General features: G+C 36.2%; 1 protein-coding gene across 3 annotated transcripts in view; it reads left to right on the top strand.

The window, feature by feature from the left end:
• The window catches only part of kremen1 (kringle containing transmembrane protein 1), a 127033-nt gene that overhangs the window by 42675 nt on the left and 63675 nt on the right, over positions 1 to 20683 (top strand). For all 3 annotated transcript variants that reach the window (XR_012405670.1, XM_009301224.5, NM_001114917.1), the window contains 1 exon segment: positions 13176 to 13338. Coding sequence is in view for 2 of the 3 variants with exons in the window: in XM_009301224.5 (XP_009299499.1) it covers positions 13176 to 13338 (163 nt within the window). In the remaining variant the exon portion in view is untranslated.

Genomic DNA, 20683 nt, shown 5'->3' with positions numbered 1-20683 from the left:
CCCCCACCCCCCCCCACCCCCCCCACCCCCCCCCCTGTGGTGAGTCACGTCTTGGATCTCACTTATTGTATTTACGCTGCTATCCTACAGAGACAGATCTACCAGTATAGTAATGGCCCAAGTTAAATCTTTTAACTGCTCAGTCAGATACAATTTTTCCATATTTAAAAACCCTGTTGTATCATATTTTCTCACTTTACTCTGGGACTTTCCCATTCTGGTGATCACCCCCATCTGCGGACTTTTTCGGTACCTATTAATCTATTGGACGTCTCCAACAGATTCTATTTTCCACCCAAAATTGAAAATTTAGGCTTTACAGCTCTCATTACATGCCCCCCCAACCAATCAATCAATTAATCAACCAATCGACCAACCAACCAATCCATCAATCAGTTAACCAACCAACCAATCATTAAATAAATAAATTAATCAATCAGTCAGTCAGTCAGTCAATCAATTAACCAACCAACCAACAAATCAATCAGCCAATTAATCAACCAACCAGTCAGTCAATAAATAAAAAGAATCACAATCGACTGATTCTTTTACAAAAATGAAGATAAATTAGGTTAATGCACACAGACTTTTAAACTCAGCCAGCCAGCCAGCCTCATCGCTTTCGCTTCCGGTGAACTGTCTTTCCCTTATAAAATTGCCATGTTTAAGGTCTGATTTCTTAAAAAATCAGGGATCCACACTGCCTGATAGATACACAATATAAAGTGGGTATCAGACCGGACAAAAAGCTCTGCATTAAATTCCATTTTCTCCCGCCATTTTTTTACCCCAGCATTTTCAATGGAGTTTGTGTGCTCGCCTGCTGATCCTGATGGCACTAGCGCATCTTTCATCTAATTTTACACTTAAGTAACCAAATGAATGCTTAAGTCTATATACCTGAATGTATTGTATTTACATTATAACATCTATGCTGTAAAATTAACCTTATGAATTTAGAAATAGGCACATTAACCTTTCACCATAAGTTTATCATTGGTTGAAAAACACTAGCTGTTCATATACCCCATTATCAACACTATAGGATTGACAATTTTTTTACCCTGTGTAATAATGCAAAAAACCCTCACTGGCTGCTGTATAGTTTGGCTAGTTCAACAGATTAGGTTTGTGCCAAAATACTGTATGACTTTAAATAAGCCTATTTATTTGATCAAAGCAATGCATGATTGGCCATGGCTATCATTAGCATTAAACAGTGCTATTTTATCACAGCCCTGTCAGCACACTCCAGTGACCCATTTTTAGGTCACAAAACCCACCAGTTAAGTCTCTATCAGACCAGGGTCATGTCAGCAGTGATGCATCATGACACATGAAATCATGTCTTCTCTTAAAGGGAATGACGTTTGACAACCCAGTTCTTTATCCAGACCTGAAGTGAGAGTATTTGTAGTTGAAGATTGTCCAGTTGTTGTGTGTCGGTTTTGAAGACGCAGCCCTGCAGGCAGACACGCTAGCGAGTGTTTCATATGATGTGGCGGATGAGCAGATGGTTTGGCGCTGTCACTTTTGTACATAATCATTTTCTCTGCTTGTCTCATAGGCCTGTCACGTTCTCGCATGAGCCCAGGGCTGGCTAAAGCTAGCTGGAGTGGGAAATTGTTTTAGCCTCTGCCATTGTCTTCTCACTCCATTCAGCGTGAAACAGAACGAGACCCAGAGGAAGTGTAGTGTCCTGTTGAATTACCTCATCTTGCGCTCGCTCCGTGCATTAGTCATCAAAACACAAATCCTACCTGTAAGATTTGGAGGATTTTGGCAGATAATTATAGAAAGATTTACAAAATATGCACTGTGGTGTCTTAAGATGTATTTTGCTTATCAAGGAACTAAACGTATTTAAAGCTGAAAATAGATTGAGTGAATTAGGATGCACTTTCCCATTTTTTTATATTAGCATTTGGTTTTAATAATTCTTTAACACATTTTAGTCATTTAATTTGCCATCACAACCATTCAGTCTAGTTTAGTTTCGCTAGTTTGCTTTAGTTTTTGTGTTTAATATTATTTAAGTTTATTTGTGTGTGTTTTATTTTTGTTTTGTTTTGTTTTTAACAACAGATTTAATAGCTTTTTTTGTTTTGTTTTGTATTTTTAGTAACACTGCTTTAATGCATTCAGTGTCAGTGATGTCAATCAGCATTGTTTACTGTGTGTCATGCCAACAACTGTAACATGCAATCCAGGCTCATTCTGATTATGTACCGCTACATACATTTCTGGCGCCAAATACATCTCAGGAGCTACGTTTTTATTTTTTGTTTTCTTTCGACTATTGATAAAAATATAGCTTAAAGGGGCTAAAAATATTGACCTAAAAAAGGCTTTTAAAAAAATTAAAACTGCTTTTATTCTAGCCGAAATAAAACCAATAAGACTTTCTCCATAAGAAAAACCTGGTTTCCTCCTGGTGCTCCGGTTTCTCCCACAGTCCAAAGATATGCAGTATAGGTGAATTGGTTAAGCTAAAATTGTCTGTAGTGTATGTGTGTGAATGAGAGTGTATGGTTGTTTCCCAGTGATGGGTTGCAGCTGGAAGGGCATCCGCTGCGTAAAACATGTGCTGGATAAATTGGTTGTTCACTCCGCTGTGGTGACCCCTGATTATTAAAGGGACATAAAGAGGCATCCATAAATTTTCTGGGGTTGCCACAGCGGAAGAACTGCCGACTTATCCAGCATATGTTTTACACAGCAGATGCCATTGCAGCCACAACCCAGTACTGGAAAACACGCAAACACTCTCACATTTAAACATACACTCAATTTAGTTAATCCAATTTACCCATAGCGCATGACTTTTGATTGTGGGGGAAACCGGAGCATCTAAATGAAACCCAGGTGACAGTGCCAACCACTGAGCCACTGTGCCACCACAATTAGTTCAGTAATTCTGAAATATTTTGCATACTACAGCTATGTTCAAATGCCCCACTTTTTTTTCTTTAGATCTGTGCTGTTTTTGGAAAATTATTTAAAAATATATTAAAATATTTGGGTGTCACAGTGGCGCAATGGGTAGCATGATCGCCTCACAGAATGAAGTTCGTTGGTTTGAGTCCCAAGTTGAGTTGGTTTGGGTTAACTGGCGTTTCTGTGTGGAGTTTGCATCTTCTTTCCGTGTTGGCGTGGGTTTTCTCAGGGTAATCTGGTTTCCCCCCACAGTCCAAAGACATGTGCTATAGGTGAATTGAATAAGCTAAATTGGCCATAGTGTATGTTTGTAAAAGAGTGTGTATGTTTGGGTTGTGGCTGGAAGGGCATCTGCTGCTTAAAACATATGCAGAATAAGTTGGTGGTTCATTCCGCTGTGGTGACCCCTGATAAATAAAGGGATTAAGCTGAAAAGAAAATTAATGAATATTAAAATATTTAGAAAATACTTCAGAAATGATCTTTTTTTACTCAGAATTTCTACAAGATAAATAATTTCTAAGCTTGGCCCAACTACAAACAAACAAACAAACAAACAAACAAACAAACAAACAAACAAATAAATAAATAAATAAATAAATAAATAAATAAATAAATAAATAAATAAATAAATAAATAAATAAATAAATAAATAAAATATTATATAATAGTCCAATAATTCAGCAAATATATCATTATATATATATATATATATATATATATATATATATATATATATATATATATATATATATATATATATATATATATATATATATATATATATATATATATTTATGATTACTTTGTCTTTTTTTTTTTTACATTGTTTGTCATCCAGAAGCTCCCTTAAAAGTTTGCAGTAGATCCCTGTTGTAGCAACACTGATTTAAGGCATTCAGCTGCATTTCTTTTCTGTCCCGTCTGACAGGAGTGGGAATAAATGATAGTTTTAATATTTTATGGTGAGCTGTGGTTTTAATAGACATACATTACAACTGACATTTTCATTCTTCTGCTGTACTCCTGAATTAACTGAGCATTTTGTTTATGTCCAATCCCAGTGCCATCAGAAAAACAACAAATTTACTCCAATTTATGTAGGTCTTTGTTTTTGTTTTTGTTCTTTTAAGTATGCACCAATCACAATGCTTCATAGTCACTCTCCGTCTCTTTACAAAGATGAGCACATCTGCAAACTCAATGTGGAAGCAATTAGCAGTGAATCCTTGCACATATAATAACAGGGCAAGTAACTCTTTGCAAATAATCCACTTCTTTCCGTTTTTTTTTAAGACCCTCTTGTTTCTGGTTCTGTGGGGTGGTTCCTCCCTTCCTCCTGATCCGAGCTTCTTTTTCTGTTGATGTACTTGCATTTTATAGCTTTTTTTTCCATTCGCCCTTTCATGCGGCCGAGACTCTGTTTCCCATCAAGGCCTGTGATCCAACCACAACAAAGGCATCACATGACGATACAGGGGGAAACTTGGGAACGGTTGGAGGTGATGTTATTATGGTTAAAAAGAGGGCGAAAGCTCGTCCCCAGGAGCCTACAAGTGCAAATGGTCACGTTTGTTTTCCAAAAATGGTGCGTCTTTGAACGGCGCTCTGCAACCCACACTGGGTTTTGACTACCCATTCATCTCCATGATGGACCTTCTTATCTGGTTCTTCCCAGTCTGCTCGCTGCTTCCCTACACTACCGCAACTTAACGATGCCTCCTGACCACATCAAGTTAAGTTGCTGCTAATTGCTACCCTTCCCGGGGCCCTTCTTATTTCAGCCATCCCGTCTGGAAACCTTTTTTTTTTGCCGAGGTTAGCCACAGCAGCAAGATGTCTGCCTGCTCATAGCACAACACATCTCATATCATGTCATATTGAGCATTCAGCTTATTTTCATCATAAGGGCAGAGATGTTGATATTTAATAATATTCTCTATAATATTCACACTTAAGCTCTGGACCTTTTCGTAGCAAGGGCTGCCCCCTTGTCATTTAAACCATCCAATCACGGTTTGTTTTGATCAGTGTCATGTTTGGGGTGTGGAAAGTGATGTCACTACAGTAACAGACTGGCATCCAACCAATAAATCGTTCATTCAGGCACACATTTAGTTGATTATGTCAAGCTTTAATTGCTAGTAAACATCACGTTTTTCATCTTTAATGAAGAGGTTTGGCTTCTCAGGGGCTTTTAGATGTACTTTTAAAGAAGGTAACGTACACAACTTCACAAATTTGTGCATTATTTCAGCTGATTCGAATGTCATCACTCGATTGAATAGGCGTTATCAGCTATCAGCTGATAGATATGGGCCAGTAGGGGCAGTCTGCACCAACTGGTAAGCTCAGAAGGCTGTTATTATCCATCCACATGGTTAATCAGCAATAGATCAGTTAATGAGAATTATTCATATCATTTATTAAATTTCTCATTATTGTATTTTATGAACTTCTACCCTAAACCCAACCGTCAAAGTATGTAAAAACAGATCTGCAGCCTTTTCTATTAGTATAGTTGATTAAACCACGAGAATTATTTATATTGTTTATTAAATGTCCCATTAATTGTATTCTATTAACGTCTACCCCTACCCTAACCGTGAACCCAACGTCACCGTGATGTAAACACAGATCTGCAATCTTCTCTATTAGTATAGCTGATTAACCACAAGAATTATTTATATTATTTATTAATTTTTTTATTAGATGTATTTTATTAAGGTCTACCCCTACCATAAACCCAACCTTCACAGTAAAACAGATCTGGATCTGTAGTCTTCGCTATTAATATAGCTGATTAACCATTGGGATGACTGATCACAGCCTTCTTATCCTACTGGCCCATACAGTATCTATCAGCTGATAACCACTGATAATGGCCATTCAGTCGAGTGATAACATTCGAAGCATGTGATTATTTCATCTCAGTGTTTGTAAGGAATAGTTGTCTTTAAAGAAATAGTTCAGCCAAATTTGAAAATGACCTCATCGTTTATTCCCCCTTGTGTGGTTTTACACTTTTATGAGATTTTTTGGTTCTGTTGAACAAAAAAGATATCTTGAAGGATGCTGATTGCTGGCACCCATTGACCTCCATAGTATTTCATTTCTTATTATAGACATTGATGGGTGCCAGTAATCAAAAGGGGTGCCAATTCAACAGAAAAAAAAGAAACTCATATAGGTTTTGAACAAATGTAGGGGGTGTAAAAGATGACAGAACTTTCATTTTGGGGTGAACTATATCTTTAACTATAGTAAAGTGGAGACAGACCTGTAGCGTGACATCAGAGAGACTGGATTATTGGCTAAGGGTATTGGTCTCCTTGCATGACCAAGGTTTAAAGCATGTTTCAAGATGATCAATCAATGGTGCAACCAATAAATCAATAATTCAAGAACATTGTTTTCATGAAGGGGTGGCTCAGTGGTTATCACTGTCACCTCACAGCAAGAAGGTTGTTAGTTTGAGTCCCGGCTGGGTTGGGGATTTCTGTGTGGAGTTTGCATGTTCTCCCTGTGTTCGCATGGGTTTGCTTTGGGTGGTCTGGTTTCCCCCACAGCCCAAAGACATGCTATAAAGGTGAACTAATTAAAATAAGTAGGCCACAGTGTGTACTGAAAAGCTTAAAATACTTTTAAAAATCCAGCATTTAGACGATTCTGAGTGCATTGTTGGTTCGGCATTATATTGGGTGTTTTCAGGTGTAACATTAAAGAATTGACATTCTTGTCTTCCTGAAATACAATTAAAATTAACCAATGAAATGAACACTATGAATTTCCCAAAGACATCAACCAGCTCATCACCTAACATTATTTTGATAGGCAGTATTACTACATACTACTGTTTAGAACACTTAACTCTGATTGATCAGTCGCAAGATTCCAAGATATCTTATTTCCAGATAACAACTGTTGAAATTAATAACAGAGATATACTGTGGTACTTCATCTTGACCATCAGTAAATATGTTCACATCCATAGATACAGGATACTTGTCTGTCATGCCTGAATATAATGTAGGTTAGTGTATGCTCCATTCAGCAATATTTGCTTCTGTAAACGTTGCATTTAATTAAAGAATTTATTAACTGTTATGTTTTATTATATTTTGTAGCAAGTAGTCATGTAAAAAGCAGGATAAGGTACACCCAGGCGGTTGTTTTACAGAATAAAGACCTTGAGTCTTATAATACAGCTCTCTGTTTTGCATCTGGCAACTTTATAGCTTATGTAAATTGATAGTTTTGATAAGATGGCTAATAAAGTTGCTCCTCAAGTGGAATTGCATAGCCAGACCTTTAAGCTGACAGCAGAAATGTCCAGCAGTAATGGCCATCCTCTTATTTGACTGACATCTAAAGCAGCCAATCAGTGTTCATTTTGTTCACCGTCATGTTTAGGTGTGAAAGTGAAAATGAAATCATGTATAGTTCAACCAATCTGAAGACGACTTTGAATTTCCCATTTAGTAGATTGACGTCTAAAGGTAAGACTGCTCTTCAGGTGACTTTTGCCTTTGAAGAGGAGAATTTGCTCAGCATAAATAGGAATAATGAGTCCTACATTGTGTGGAAAGTGGCTATGAAGGACATCCATCCCATTAGCGATGCATGGTTTGGCTGGCAATAACTCGGTCCAAGATTACAACGAGGAAATCTTGATTGCTCTGGGAGATGTGTGACTCTCCAATGCGCCGTAAACTCCCTGCGCTCCATGCGACAGCAGAAGTCAACAAACGACCCCGAACAGGATGACAACACCATCCAGTCACGCATTATTTATCGGCATATTTTATGAATGTCAAGTCTGACGCTGCATATACGCCTGGATGACTGTTGCCATAAAGTTAAAAAGAAAACATGGTCATCATACTTCCTGAAAACCACCTGGATTTACGTCCCAGCAGGGGTTGTTTCTGAGTCTTGCCACCTGCATGACTTTAATTAAAATCTACATGACACCCAAAAAAAAGTGAAGCCTGTGATTTTAGGTTTTAATGAGGCCTGGTTTTCTTTCTTCTTGATTTCCACCATGCTGCCTGGACACCTTCCAAGTGTTCTGCGGCTTTTAGGGCTGTATTTTCTGATTGGATACAACTGTTTCGGTTGTTTGAGCAACTGCGCAAAACGTCCACATGTGTAGCTGTCCATTTTGCCCAAATGTGCCTTTTTTCAGAGGCCACCACCGGAATGCATTTGCCCTTTTTTGAGGCAAGCAAGCCTCACACACAAATCAAAATGATTATCAGTGAATGCTCATATAGTATGAGGCGGCCCTGCCTGAGGTATGTTAATTGCGTTTGATTAACGCAGGAAATTTGTTCAGGGAGGTTGTGTGGTTGGATTGGCTGCATGATTCCCTTCTCATCCCCTGAAGGAAAGGCTCGACCCACATCAGTAGAACATCCAGACGATGCTGATTGGAAAACTGAGGCTAATTATCTCTGAGTTTTCCCAGTACTTTAATATGAAAAACATCTCCAACACTTCACTCTTTTGTAAAGTATGTGCGAGACTTATGGATAAAAACATAGTACATTAAGGGACTAGATTTTGGACTATTTTGATCTGACCTGCAATTTTGATCTAAGCTGCCAACCAGGACAGAATAGCTATATAGCATTATTTCATATTATTAATGCTAGTACAGTACTTACAAAAACATGTTTAAGATTTTTGAAATAGGCTTTTCAAGGCTGCGATTAATTGATCAAAAATACAGTAGACAAACACCTATAATATATATAAAACTCACCAGCCACTTTATTAGGTACACCTTACTAGTACCGGGTTGGACCCCCTTTTGCCGTCAGAACTGCCTTAAACCTTCATGGCATAGATTCAAAAAGGTACTGGAAATATTTCTCAGAGGTTTTGGTTCTTATTGACATGATATCATCACGCAGTTGCTGCAGATTTATTGCCTGCACATCCAAGATGCGAATCTCCCGTTCCACCACATCCCAAAAGTGCTCTATTGGATAGAGATCTGGGGACTGTGGAGGCCATTTGAGTACAGTAAACTTATTGTCATGTTCAAGAATCCAGTCTTAGGTGATTCGCACTTTATGACATGCTGGAAACAGCCATCAGAAGATGGCACTGAGGTCATAAAGGGATGAACATGGTCAGCAACAATACTCAGGTAGGCTATGAAATTGACACGATGCTCAAATGGTACTAAAGGGCCCAAAATGTGCCTAAAAAATAATTCCCACATCATTACACCATTACCCCCAACCTATACTGTTGATGCATTGCAGGACAGATCCATGGTTTCATATTGTTGAAGCCAAATTCTGACCCTACCATCCGAATGTCACAGCAGAAATCGAGACTCATCAATGTTTTTCCAATCTTCTATTGTCCAATATTGGTGAGCCTGTGTGAATTGCAGTCTCCGTTTCCTGTTCTTAGCTGACAGGAGTGGCAGCTGGTGTGGTCTTCTGCTGCTGTAGCCCATCTGCCTCAAGGTTTGATGTGTGTGCTTATTTGAGTTACTGTTGTCTTTCTATCAGCTAGAACCAATCTGGTTATTCTGACCTCTGGCATCAACAAGGCATTTGCGTTCACAGAACTGCCGCTCACTGGATATTTTCTATTTTTTGGACCATTCTCTGTAAACCCTGGAGATGGTTGTGAGTCAAAACCCCAATAGATCAGCAGTTTTTAAAATACCCAGACCAGCCCGTCTTGCACCAACAACCATGCCACGTTCAAAGTCCCGTAAATCACCTTTCTTTCCCATTCTGATGCTCGGTTTAAACTGCAGCAGATGACCATGTCTACATGCCTAAATGCATTGAATTGCTGCCAAGTGATTGACTGATTAGAAATTTATGTTAACGAGCAGTTGGACAAGTGTACCTAATAAAGTGTCTGGTGAATGTATATACAGTATATATATTTGAATGTTGTTTTTAAATGTCATTTATTAATTAGATTATTGTGACAGGAAAGCAAATATTTCAATAGCCGTAACTCCAGAAATCTTTTAAATATGCTGATTTTGTGCTCTTTTTTTACATCCATTATTGGTGCTCAGTTATTAAAGATTGTTTTGTTTAAAATGTGATAATATTTTTCAGTGTTTTGAGCAATCAAATTGAGCAACCAAAAGAACAGCATTTTATTAGTGGGGACCGTTTGTAACATTATTCATATACTGGCAATCTATTTGCATAATAATATCTTTTTCTTCTTCTTTTTTTTTTGTTCTTGCTTGCCCACCTACCCAAACTTTTGATCAGCAGTGTCACAGACAGTTTCCATGGATACAATAGCAAAAACTATTTTCAACATTGACAATAATCAGAAATTTCCCCTGTGCACCAAATCAGCCACTGACGACTGAAATAATCTATCACAGGAATAAATTGCATTTTAAAAGATGTTCAAACAAACAAAAAAGTCAATTGAAAAAATATTTTACAATAATACTGATCAAAAAAATGCTGCCTTCATGAGTGAGGAAAAGATCTCAATTATTAAACTAATCATAATTATTCCAAATGTTTGATCAGTAGTGTGTGGAATGCTACAGTACATTTGCACATTTTCATTTTGCTGCCTTTTGAAGATCTTGGAGAGCAGATGAGGAGAATGGAGATGTTATCAGACTTGAGGTACCTCACATATGAAAGCCAGGGTTTAAATCCACGCTCTCGCCACATACCAGCTTCCTCATTCAAACCAGAACTCGGTCCAAATGAGGCGCTTTGAAGTCTAGAGCTTAGAAATACCAACAGATACCCTTTGATGAAATAGTTACCCTCTTGTTTATTTTGACTGTGCATAAGTCCTACGTCTTTGTTGTTTTTGGTAGAGAAAGAGCGTATTTTTATTAACATCCAAATGGTTGCCTTTCAAAGTTTTAATTTCTTTTTGCAGTTTCGGTTTTAGAGAAGAGCGAGTGACAGAATTATCATTTCACCTGACAGTCGCTCTCTCATACGGAATTAGTTTGCAGATGGGTCATCCTGCATGAATGCAATCATAAACCTGAATGACAATTGATTTATTTCTTCGGTTATAAATATTCACCCCCTCCCCTTTCCCGCAGTGCTATGACTCATTCTAGGACAGCAGACTTACATGCTAACAGATGCAATAACATCTGCTTAAAACAGTTTCAGTGTGGCCCTCCATGTTCTTTTTCTGTGGTTTCTAAATCCATTGTTGCTCTCCACCGTTTTCAGAACATGGTTGATACGTTTTAAATTATGGCTTGCAGTTCCGGTTTGGGGAACTTCTATTCAAAATAACTAAAATAAATGATTTTAAATGGGAATGTTGTGATGTAGAGGACCCCCAGTGAAAACTGTATGCGAGATATGATTTTCTCTGTGCTTTATTTTTAGTTGTCATGAAAATAATGCTATGCTTGGTATTTTAACATGACATTTTTATCAGCCTTTTATCAGGCAGGAGATCTTTTGTGTTCACTTTCTTCTTTTTTTCCAGAAGATTTTTTCTTTATATTCTGTGCAGTACTGTACACCTTCAGAAATAAAAGGTATGTGTGCAGTCACTGTGGTGGTATCTTTTTAAAAGGTACACATTTGTACTTGAGGGGTTGATATTGGTACCTCAAAATTCTATATTAGTACCTAAAAATGTTAAGAGGAACACTTTTGTACTTTTTATGTATGTACCCATGAGGTAATAATATCGACCTTTAAGGTACAAATACTTTTTGAAAAGGTACCACCCCAGTGACAGCTCGCATACCTTTATTTTTGAGGGTGTAAAGTAATATTGGTCACACTTTTAAATGTTTCATTAGTTATTGTATTTACTAACATGAACTGAGTATGAACAATTAAAATCCAAATTTATGCTTGTTAATATTACCTAATTCTCCATGGGTTAACATGTCAACAACTGTATTTTCATAAACTATCGTTAACTAACATAATACTGTAATAAATGTATTGTTTAATGTTCGTTCATGTTAGTAAATACATTAACTAATGAGAAATTACATGCAAATGTCAACCTTGCCATGAAAAAGTTTTCGCCAAAATACAGAAACTGTTTCTAAGTTTTTTTGTGTAAGCATGTATTTTACAGTACTCAAAAATGTATCCGTCAGTGTTTTCAAACTATTATATTTGACTTACCAAAGTCACACAAGTGGCAATATCACAACTGTCACATCCATAACGTTTATCAATTTGATTATCATTGTTTCTTTTGGGTTGTGCAGTTTAATTTACAGAATTTCTGTGTTCTGCAAACTCGCAAACTTTTTTGGTCACATCCATAACGCATGTTTATTTTCCTCGTTTATAGTACAAAACAAGGTGACAGATTGATATTTCTCTGATCCCTTAATTATGTGATCAGTTGTTCTGAAAAAATATAAACAGATTTTTCAATATAATGTTAACATATACTTTCAATGTGAATTTATGTTTTGAGTTTTTAATTACAAAGTGTTTCTGTAGCATTTCACATGTTTATAGGTGTTTTGGAATTTTCATAGTCACTGAAAGTTATTTGTTAATTCTAACAGGTTTCTTTTGAACATCTGATAATTGAACTGTGAAGAGAATAATAAGACATTTTTTGTATCCAATTATTTTAAAATCCTTTCACTGATTGTTTAGTGTTTAATAGAAGTTAATTTGCAAATCATCATGCAGCATATGAAAAAGGCAATAAACAAATCAGTCATCAATAATGTAGTTTCTGAATCTGATTGTATTATGTAAAGTTTATTTATAAACTAATTTTTAAGGGATCACATGCTTATGATTGACCACGGCTGGTCCTGCACTAGCTAACGCATGATTCATCAATCAGATGATTCCTAACTCACTATTAATAAGTTTTCTTACCTCAGTTATCTTCGTCTTGGAGAATCCCTCTTCCACACCTACTACTCCTCCATTTTGCTTGATAGGGTGGCACGGCGGCGGCCAGTGGTTAGCACTGTTACCTCACAGCAAGAATGTCACTGGGCCAAATCTTTAACAGGCCAGTCGACGTTTCGACGAAACCTACCTGAGCTCAAACCCCCCTCTTGTCTTGCAAATGGGAGGGAACCCCTGGCTCGAGGATCTTATGAGCTTAGGGCTCCCTCCTGGGGCAGCTTGCCAAACGCGCTTTAATTAATGATCAGCTATAAGTGTGAACTCTTGAATTTTCAACAATGTACTGCATAACACGTGTTGCTCATCATCAACATTTGTAGTAAAGGACGTTTTGTTTTTGTCTTTTAGAGTGTTATACAGCGAATGGTGAGGACTACAGAGGTCGACAGAATCAGACCAGTCTGCAAGGAGGAAGGCCGTGCCTTTTCTGGAATGAAACATTCGAACGTCCATATAACACCAACAAATACCCCAATGGAGAAGGAGGGCTTGGGCAACACAACTTCTGCAGGTCAGACAAATAGTCTAGGGTTAATGAACGGCAAAGAAATACTGATGTTCTGTCGAATTTTACAATGTTGTAGAATTGTGTGGTGTTTAATATTACATAAAGTACTCCCTAGGGTTGCACAATATTGAAAAAAAAAAACAGACAATATTTTGCTTGAAAAAAACTTTCTGAAATTGTCGCCAGGCTTGAATTGCTCTATTAGGAGAGAAAGAGGAATTCTAGAGGGATTGAAGGTGATTTGTAGGATTTTTTAATTTTATTATTGTTTTTTTTTTTTTTTTTTACTGTAGGTCATTTATGGTAGAACTTTTAAAAGAACAAACTTAAACCATAAAGTTAAAAAAGTTACTTTGTTTCACATGTTGAACACAAAATTATAAACTTATATTATTTAATAATCTTATATATGTTAATGACACCAAGAATGACAAGATGTACCGTAACAATTAAGTTTACTACTACAACCACTACTAAACTTGATGAAACACATATATACACATACACATTATTTATTTACATTTAAGTTATAAGTTTACAAGGGCAAGAAATGAAGTCAAAAGTTTGAGAAATGCAAAAAAATCATAAACATGAGATATAAACCCAAAATTATGAGGGAAAAATGAACTGAGAGAATTATAAGAAATACAGGAATAAGGTTATAAGGGGTTATAAACCTAAGAGGTTATAAACCTTTTTTATTTCATTTTTATTCCATGCTGAAATGTATGGAATACTTTTAAAACTTCAAAATATTTTGACCTATATTCTGCATAACAATGAAATAATATAATTATGATTTCAATTTGAATATTAAGAAGTATATTTATATATTTACAAAAACAAATCTAATAATACAGTGTTACTTTAAAATAAAATATACATTTACATTTACATTTAGTCATTTAGCAGACGATTTTATCCAAAGCGACTTACAATAACATAAATGTATTTCTGTTTTCACCTGTTTGAGCATAGATTATCCCATATAGCAATATTGTTTTAAATTTGATCTATTGTGCACATATAAAATAATAAAGAATTGCAGAAAAAGGCACATTACTGTGGCACCATACACTTTTTGGAAAGGTCTTATTCTTTTGTGTGATTATGTTTACATTGGGAGTAAGTTTCTGAATCATTCAAGAGATCAGAGTTAGGGTTAGGGTTAGGGTCAAGTATTAAGTATCAGAGTTCACCCAAAACAAAAAGAAAATTTGTACAATCCTTTACTCTGTCTGTCTACTTGTTTCAAGCCTTTAGCCTTTAACAGAAGAAAAAAGCACATAAAGTTTTGCTGAAAGCTGGAAACCGGTAACCATTGACTTCCATAGAATTTGTATTTCCTACTTTAGAAATCAGTGGTTACAGGTGTTGGGCTTTCATCGAAATATCTTTTAATGTGTTTAACACAAAAAAGAAACTTATAAAGGTTTAAAACCTTTTTAGGAGAGTAGATTATGAGTACATTTTCATTTTTGGCTGAACTATCCCTTTAGGACTGTACTGTTCCTTTAAATAAAAGAATGCATTTTAATAACCAAAAGGGACATTGTTAGGAAATTGTGTGAGGGACTTTGTTTGGTTTTGGCGAAGTGATGTAAGAATTTTATTGACACATTCTTCTGTGTCACAATGCCAGGGTGTCTTCTCTCTCTCAAAACATCCAAACTTCACATTCACATTACCGATGTGCTATATTCACCGAAAGCCTCTCTGTCTGTGGCCATAATCTGTATTTATATCTATAAGCAACTCATTTAGACCTTCTACCACTATACCAAATTATCCTGAATTCATTTCATGTTGTTGTAGAGAAGCTAGATTTGCTCTCAAATTGTTTCTCAGAAAGTACTGCAGTGTTTGACTGTGGCCCGTGAGCGTTGGTTTATTTTTTGTGCCTGTCATTATGTGGACTCAGCAGGGCTTGAAGAGTTTACATTTGCAAAGTCGCCTCAAATCCCTCTGTCTCGAAAAAGCCGAACAACACTGGGGATGACCGATAGCCCTTTTCACCTCTCAGATTCACGTTCGCTTTAAATGCTAGTAGTAATATTCATCCATTCATTCTTTCATTCATTTTGCTTCAACTTAGCCGCTGATTATTATATTAATAAACCGAAAAACATTCCGGAATATATTTTACATAGCAGATGCCTTCCAGCTGCAACCCAGTACTGGGAAATACCCATATACTCTTGCATTCACATATGCACTCATACACTGTTCATTCGTTCATTCATTCATTCATTCATTCATTCATTCATTCATTCATTCATTTTCTTTTAGGCTTAGTCCCTTTATTAATCTTCATTCAGCAGCATACTGTATGTTTTACCAGCGGGTGCCCTTTAAGCTGCAACCCATCACTGGGAAACATCCATACACACTCATTCAAAAAACATTAAAAAAAAACAACACTTTTTGCCTGACAGAGTGGCTCTGTTGGAGTTTAGGTTTCACAGTATCCTCAGCTGTTATGTCACTCCTCACGCTGACGATAGAATCTGGAGTGGTATCAGAAAACACAATGAAGGAGATGAGAGGTGGCATCAAAGAGCACACTGCTGACATACCGATTTAAAGGCTTAAGGACAGTTCACCTACAAATGATGTTGTCCTTTAATATTTGACTCCTGTCTTTTCAAAACAGCCAATTTGTGAATTATAATTGATCATTTTAATATATAAAACTGTCACCTCACAGCAAGAAGGTCGCTGGTTTGAGTCCTGACTGGATCAGTTGGCATTTCTGTGTGGAGTTTGCATGTTCGTTTTCGTGGGTTTCCTCCGGGTGCTCCGGTTTCCCCCACAATCCAAAGACATGTACTATAGGTGAATTGAATAAACTAAATTGGCTGTAGTGTGTGTGTGTGTGTGTGTGTGTGAGAGATTGAGAGTGTATGGGTGTTTCCCAGTACTGGGTTGCAGTTGGAATGGCATCCGCAGTGTAAAACATCTGCTGCATAAGTTCATTCCGCTGTGGTGCCCCCTGATGAATAAAGTGATAAATGCATTTATCACTAGAATTATTTTATACCAGAATGGCCAGAGCACTCACTCTAAGAGTTCATAATTAAAGTCAAATTAAATGTAATTATAATATTTATAAAAATGTTTCTAATAAATGTATATTATGTATTTTTATGTAAAAAAATGTAAAAGAAATTAAATAAATGCTAGAATGGAATTCAGACACATTTAATTAGAAATTAAGCATTATAGTAATATGAGTTTCATGATTTAGTTCTGGTGTAAAATGATAAATGTGTATGTAAAAGTGAGGCCACATTCAGAAACAGCTTTAGAAACACACCAGCATGACAAGTCAGGCTGTAGAAATATAATCATCTATTTTTTTCTGTACATTTTTGGGTTCTCCACAAAAGGAATAAATGTATAAGGGTAAAATGACAGATTTCTATTTTTTTGTGGACGTTCCCTCATACAGCCTGTCTATAGTTGAGGTGACTATATATGTGTGTGTTTGTGTGTGTGTGTGGGTCCAGCAGACTGTATGATATGGGAAGTGAAAGCCGGATTCAGTACGGCAGACAGAGATTAGCTGAAGAGAAGCAGATCACCGTCAGGAACAGTAGTGTTGGTTTTAGGCACAGGGTTGTGTGCTGTTATGTCTGCTGGGTGTGGATTTAGGAATGTCTTTCAGAATGTCTTTCTGTGTCAAAACAGACTTTAGCTTTTGGCTCCACAAGATCTTGCCAAACTGGCTACACAAATACAGACTTGAGAAGCACTCGGATCATCCAGAATATTCTGTCTGTCTGTTTGTCTGTCTATCTGTCTGTTTTTCCATCTGTCTGCCTGTTAATCTATCTATCTATCTATCTATCTATCTATCTATCTATCTATCTATCTATCTATCTATCTATCTATCTATCTATCTATCTATCTATCTATCTATCTATCTATCTATCTATCTATCTATCTATCTATCTATCTATCTATCTATCTATCTATCTATCTATCTATCTATCTATCTATCGTCTGTCTGTCTATCGTTCTTTCATTCTTTCCATCCATCCATCCTTCGTTCTATCTATCTATCTATCTATCTATCTATCTATCTATCTATCTATCTATCTATCTATCTATCTATCTATCTATCTATCTATCTATCTATCTATCTATCTATCTATCTATCTATCTATCTATCTATCTATCTATCTATCTGTCTGTCTGTCTGTCTGTCTGTCTGTCTGTCTAGCTAGCAGTCTGTCTGTTGATCTATTAATCTTTCTATTGATCTATTTATCTGTCTATTGGTATATCAATTTATCATTCTATTGATCTATCGTTCTGTCTATTGTTATATTGATCTACCTATCTGTTTATTGTTCGATCATTTTGTCTGTCTATCATTCTATTAATCTGTCTATCCTCCCGTCTGTCTGTCCGCCTGAATGTCCATCATTCTCTCTAACATTCTATTGATATCTATCTATCTATCTATCTATCTATCTATCTATCTATCTATCTATCTATCTATCTATCTATCTATCTATCTATCTATCTATCTATCTATCTATCTATCTATCTATCTATCTATCTATCTATCTATCTATCTATCTATCTATCTATCTATCTATCTATCTATCTATCTATCTATCTACCTACCTACCTACCTACCTACCTACCTACCTACCTACCTACCTACCTACCTACCTACCTACCTATCTATCTATCTATCTATCTATCTATCTATCTATCTATCTATCTATCTATCTATCTATCTATCTATCTATCTATCTATCTATCTATCTATCTATCTATCTATCGTCTGTCTGTCTGTCTATCGTTCTTTCATTCTTTCCATCCATCCTTCTATCTATCTATCTATCTATCTATCTATCTATCTATCTATCTATCTATCTATCTATCTATCTATCTATCTATCTATCTATCTATCTATCTATCTATCTATCTATCTATCTATCTATCTATCTATCTATCTATCTATCTATCTATCTATCTATCTATCTATCTATCTATCTATCTATCTATCTATCTATCTATCTATCTATCCTACCTACCTACCTACCTACCTACCTACCTACCTACCTACCTACCTACCTACCTACCTACCTACCTACCTACCTACCTACCTACCTACCTATCTATCTATCTATCTATCTATCTATCTATCTATCTATCTATCTATCTATCTATCTATCTATCTATCCATCTATCTTCTCTTCCATCCATGCATCCATCCATCTGGCAAAAGTTCCCTCTTGGTCAATAGAATAGTACATTTTAAGAGTGTCAGTAATGAGAGAGAAAAGAAGACAGGTGTATGTATTTAAAGAAATGACAAGTGTTATTTGCGTAGCACGCGTTTTTATACTCAGTTACGTGTAAAAGAGGAATGCTTGTGGAAAGCTGCAAGTGTGTGTGTTTCTTTAATGATGTCATAAACTGTTTGCATCTCTTTGTTGGCTTGTCTGCGCCATTTGACTTGAAAGGAGGAACTGCAGTTTTGGCTTGTCGAGAGAGCCAGAAAGCAAGAGAGAGAGTGAGAGAAAAATGGAGGTGCCAGATCCTAATATCCCTCACATTTCATCTTTATTGTGTGCTGTAAAAAAGCTATGAAAACATTGAGAGATGGGGCTGAGAGGAAACGTCCTATTAATTGTGAATAAAAGGAGCTATGAATGTTGGTAAGTCAGATGGAAAGATCTACAACTCTTCAGCTTCCAGTCAGGTCTGTTTTTACACCTCCTTGGGATAGATAAAGCAATGATAAAACCACTTTAAACTCACTTAACTTTTCATAGTACACTAAAAGCAATGTTCCTTTGTGAGGTATTAAGGTAAATCTTATTAAGAGAAGCAGAAGTTCATTTGGTCATACTTTTTATTTTGATGGTCTGTTTGTTTATTTTAAGTGACATTGCATTTACACGCCAATTAATTATCATTAGATTATAAGTAGACTGTTAGGTTGGGGTTAGTGTCGTGGTTAGGGTTAGTGTAAGTGGACATGTACTTGCTAAGTTTTTTATAGTCAGGTAAATGTTTGTTGAAGGAGCAGTATCAGCAGATATTAAGCAGACAGTCTACTAATACTCAATTGAACCATCAAAATAAAGTGTTACCCTTTGTTTTAACTGTTTATTTAGCAGAGTCTTGTATTCTGCTGGTTTACTTGTTGGCAAATAAATGATTACCAATGCAAATACACATGTAAATAGACTCTATATTTAAGATATAACCAGGAAAACAATGTATATTCACATGATGTTTTGTCCCTAATCATAACACTAGGATACATACAGTCCCCACATCCGAAAATGCCTGCTTCCATATAAGAAAATAAAGTATACTGTATATGAGCTGATTAGTAGATCCAAATTCAAAGTAATCAATCATTGGTCAAAAGTTATATTCAAATGACCTACTACCGTACTTCAGATGACATCCTGAGGTGTGCATTTGTTGAATATTTTCTTTAAGGGAAGAGTCAGTTGGTGGGTGCATGTTTGGGCATTTTCCCTAATCATTGCGTGTAATATTTTTAAATAAGTTTGTTCATTGGTGGCTCAGTGGTTAGCACTATCGCCTCACAGCAAGTACTGACTAAAGTGCTACTACAATTATTTGTTCAAACTCTAAGTATAGTACTTTTGTTGCACTATGAAAGCAATTTGTTTAAATTACTATAAAAACAGAATAAAATACATTAGACAGTTAAAGCTGCAAGCAGCGATAAAAAGGACCTCGCACAAATAACGCCTGGAAAAAAAATACAATGCCTGGACATGCCAAAAACTGCACTTTTAGCAGAGGAAGTTAAAAATATCGGACTTCCAGTTGGGTTTGAGATTTCGATCCAAAAGAATTTTTTGTAGGTTTTGGCATTTTTTATGTATTTGCCAATTTTTGAACGTGTGCGTGAATCGTAGCTCGGAGGCCACTCCCCCAAATGTGCATAGATGACAGTGTAGAGTCATTTTGTCAAACCCACTACCGAATCCTATAACAAATGAACATTTTGCCAAATCTGGAGCGTGTGCAAAGTTAAGTAAATTTTCGGACGTGTTTAGACCCTCAAAATCGCGATTCATTCAAGAGAATAATATTAGTAATAATAATAATTATCCCAGTGTTGGGTTACAGCTGAAAGGGCATCCGCTGCGTAAAACATATGCTGGATAAGTTGGAGGTTCAGTCCGCTGTGGCGACCTCTGATTAATAAAGGGACTTAGCTAAAAATTTATAAATGAATGAATAATAATAATAATAATAATAATAATAATAATAATAATAATAAACAGAGCAATTCCATTAGGGCCTACACACTGTAGGTGCTTGGTCCCTAATTAGTGAA

The sequence above is a fragment of the Danio rerio genome, chromosome 5 (assembly GCF_049306965.1).
Source record: "Danio rerio strain Tuebingen ecotype United States chromosome 5, GRCz12tu, whole genome shotgun sequence".
NCBI classification, from domain to species: Eukaryota; Metazoa; Chordata; class Actinopteri; order Cypriniformes; family Danionidae; genus Danio; species Danio rerio.
The sequence above is the reverse complement of the archived record's forward strand: the minus strand, read 5'-3'. Positions and strand labels throughout refer to the sequence as shown.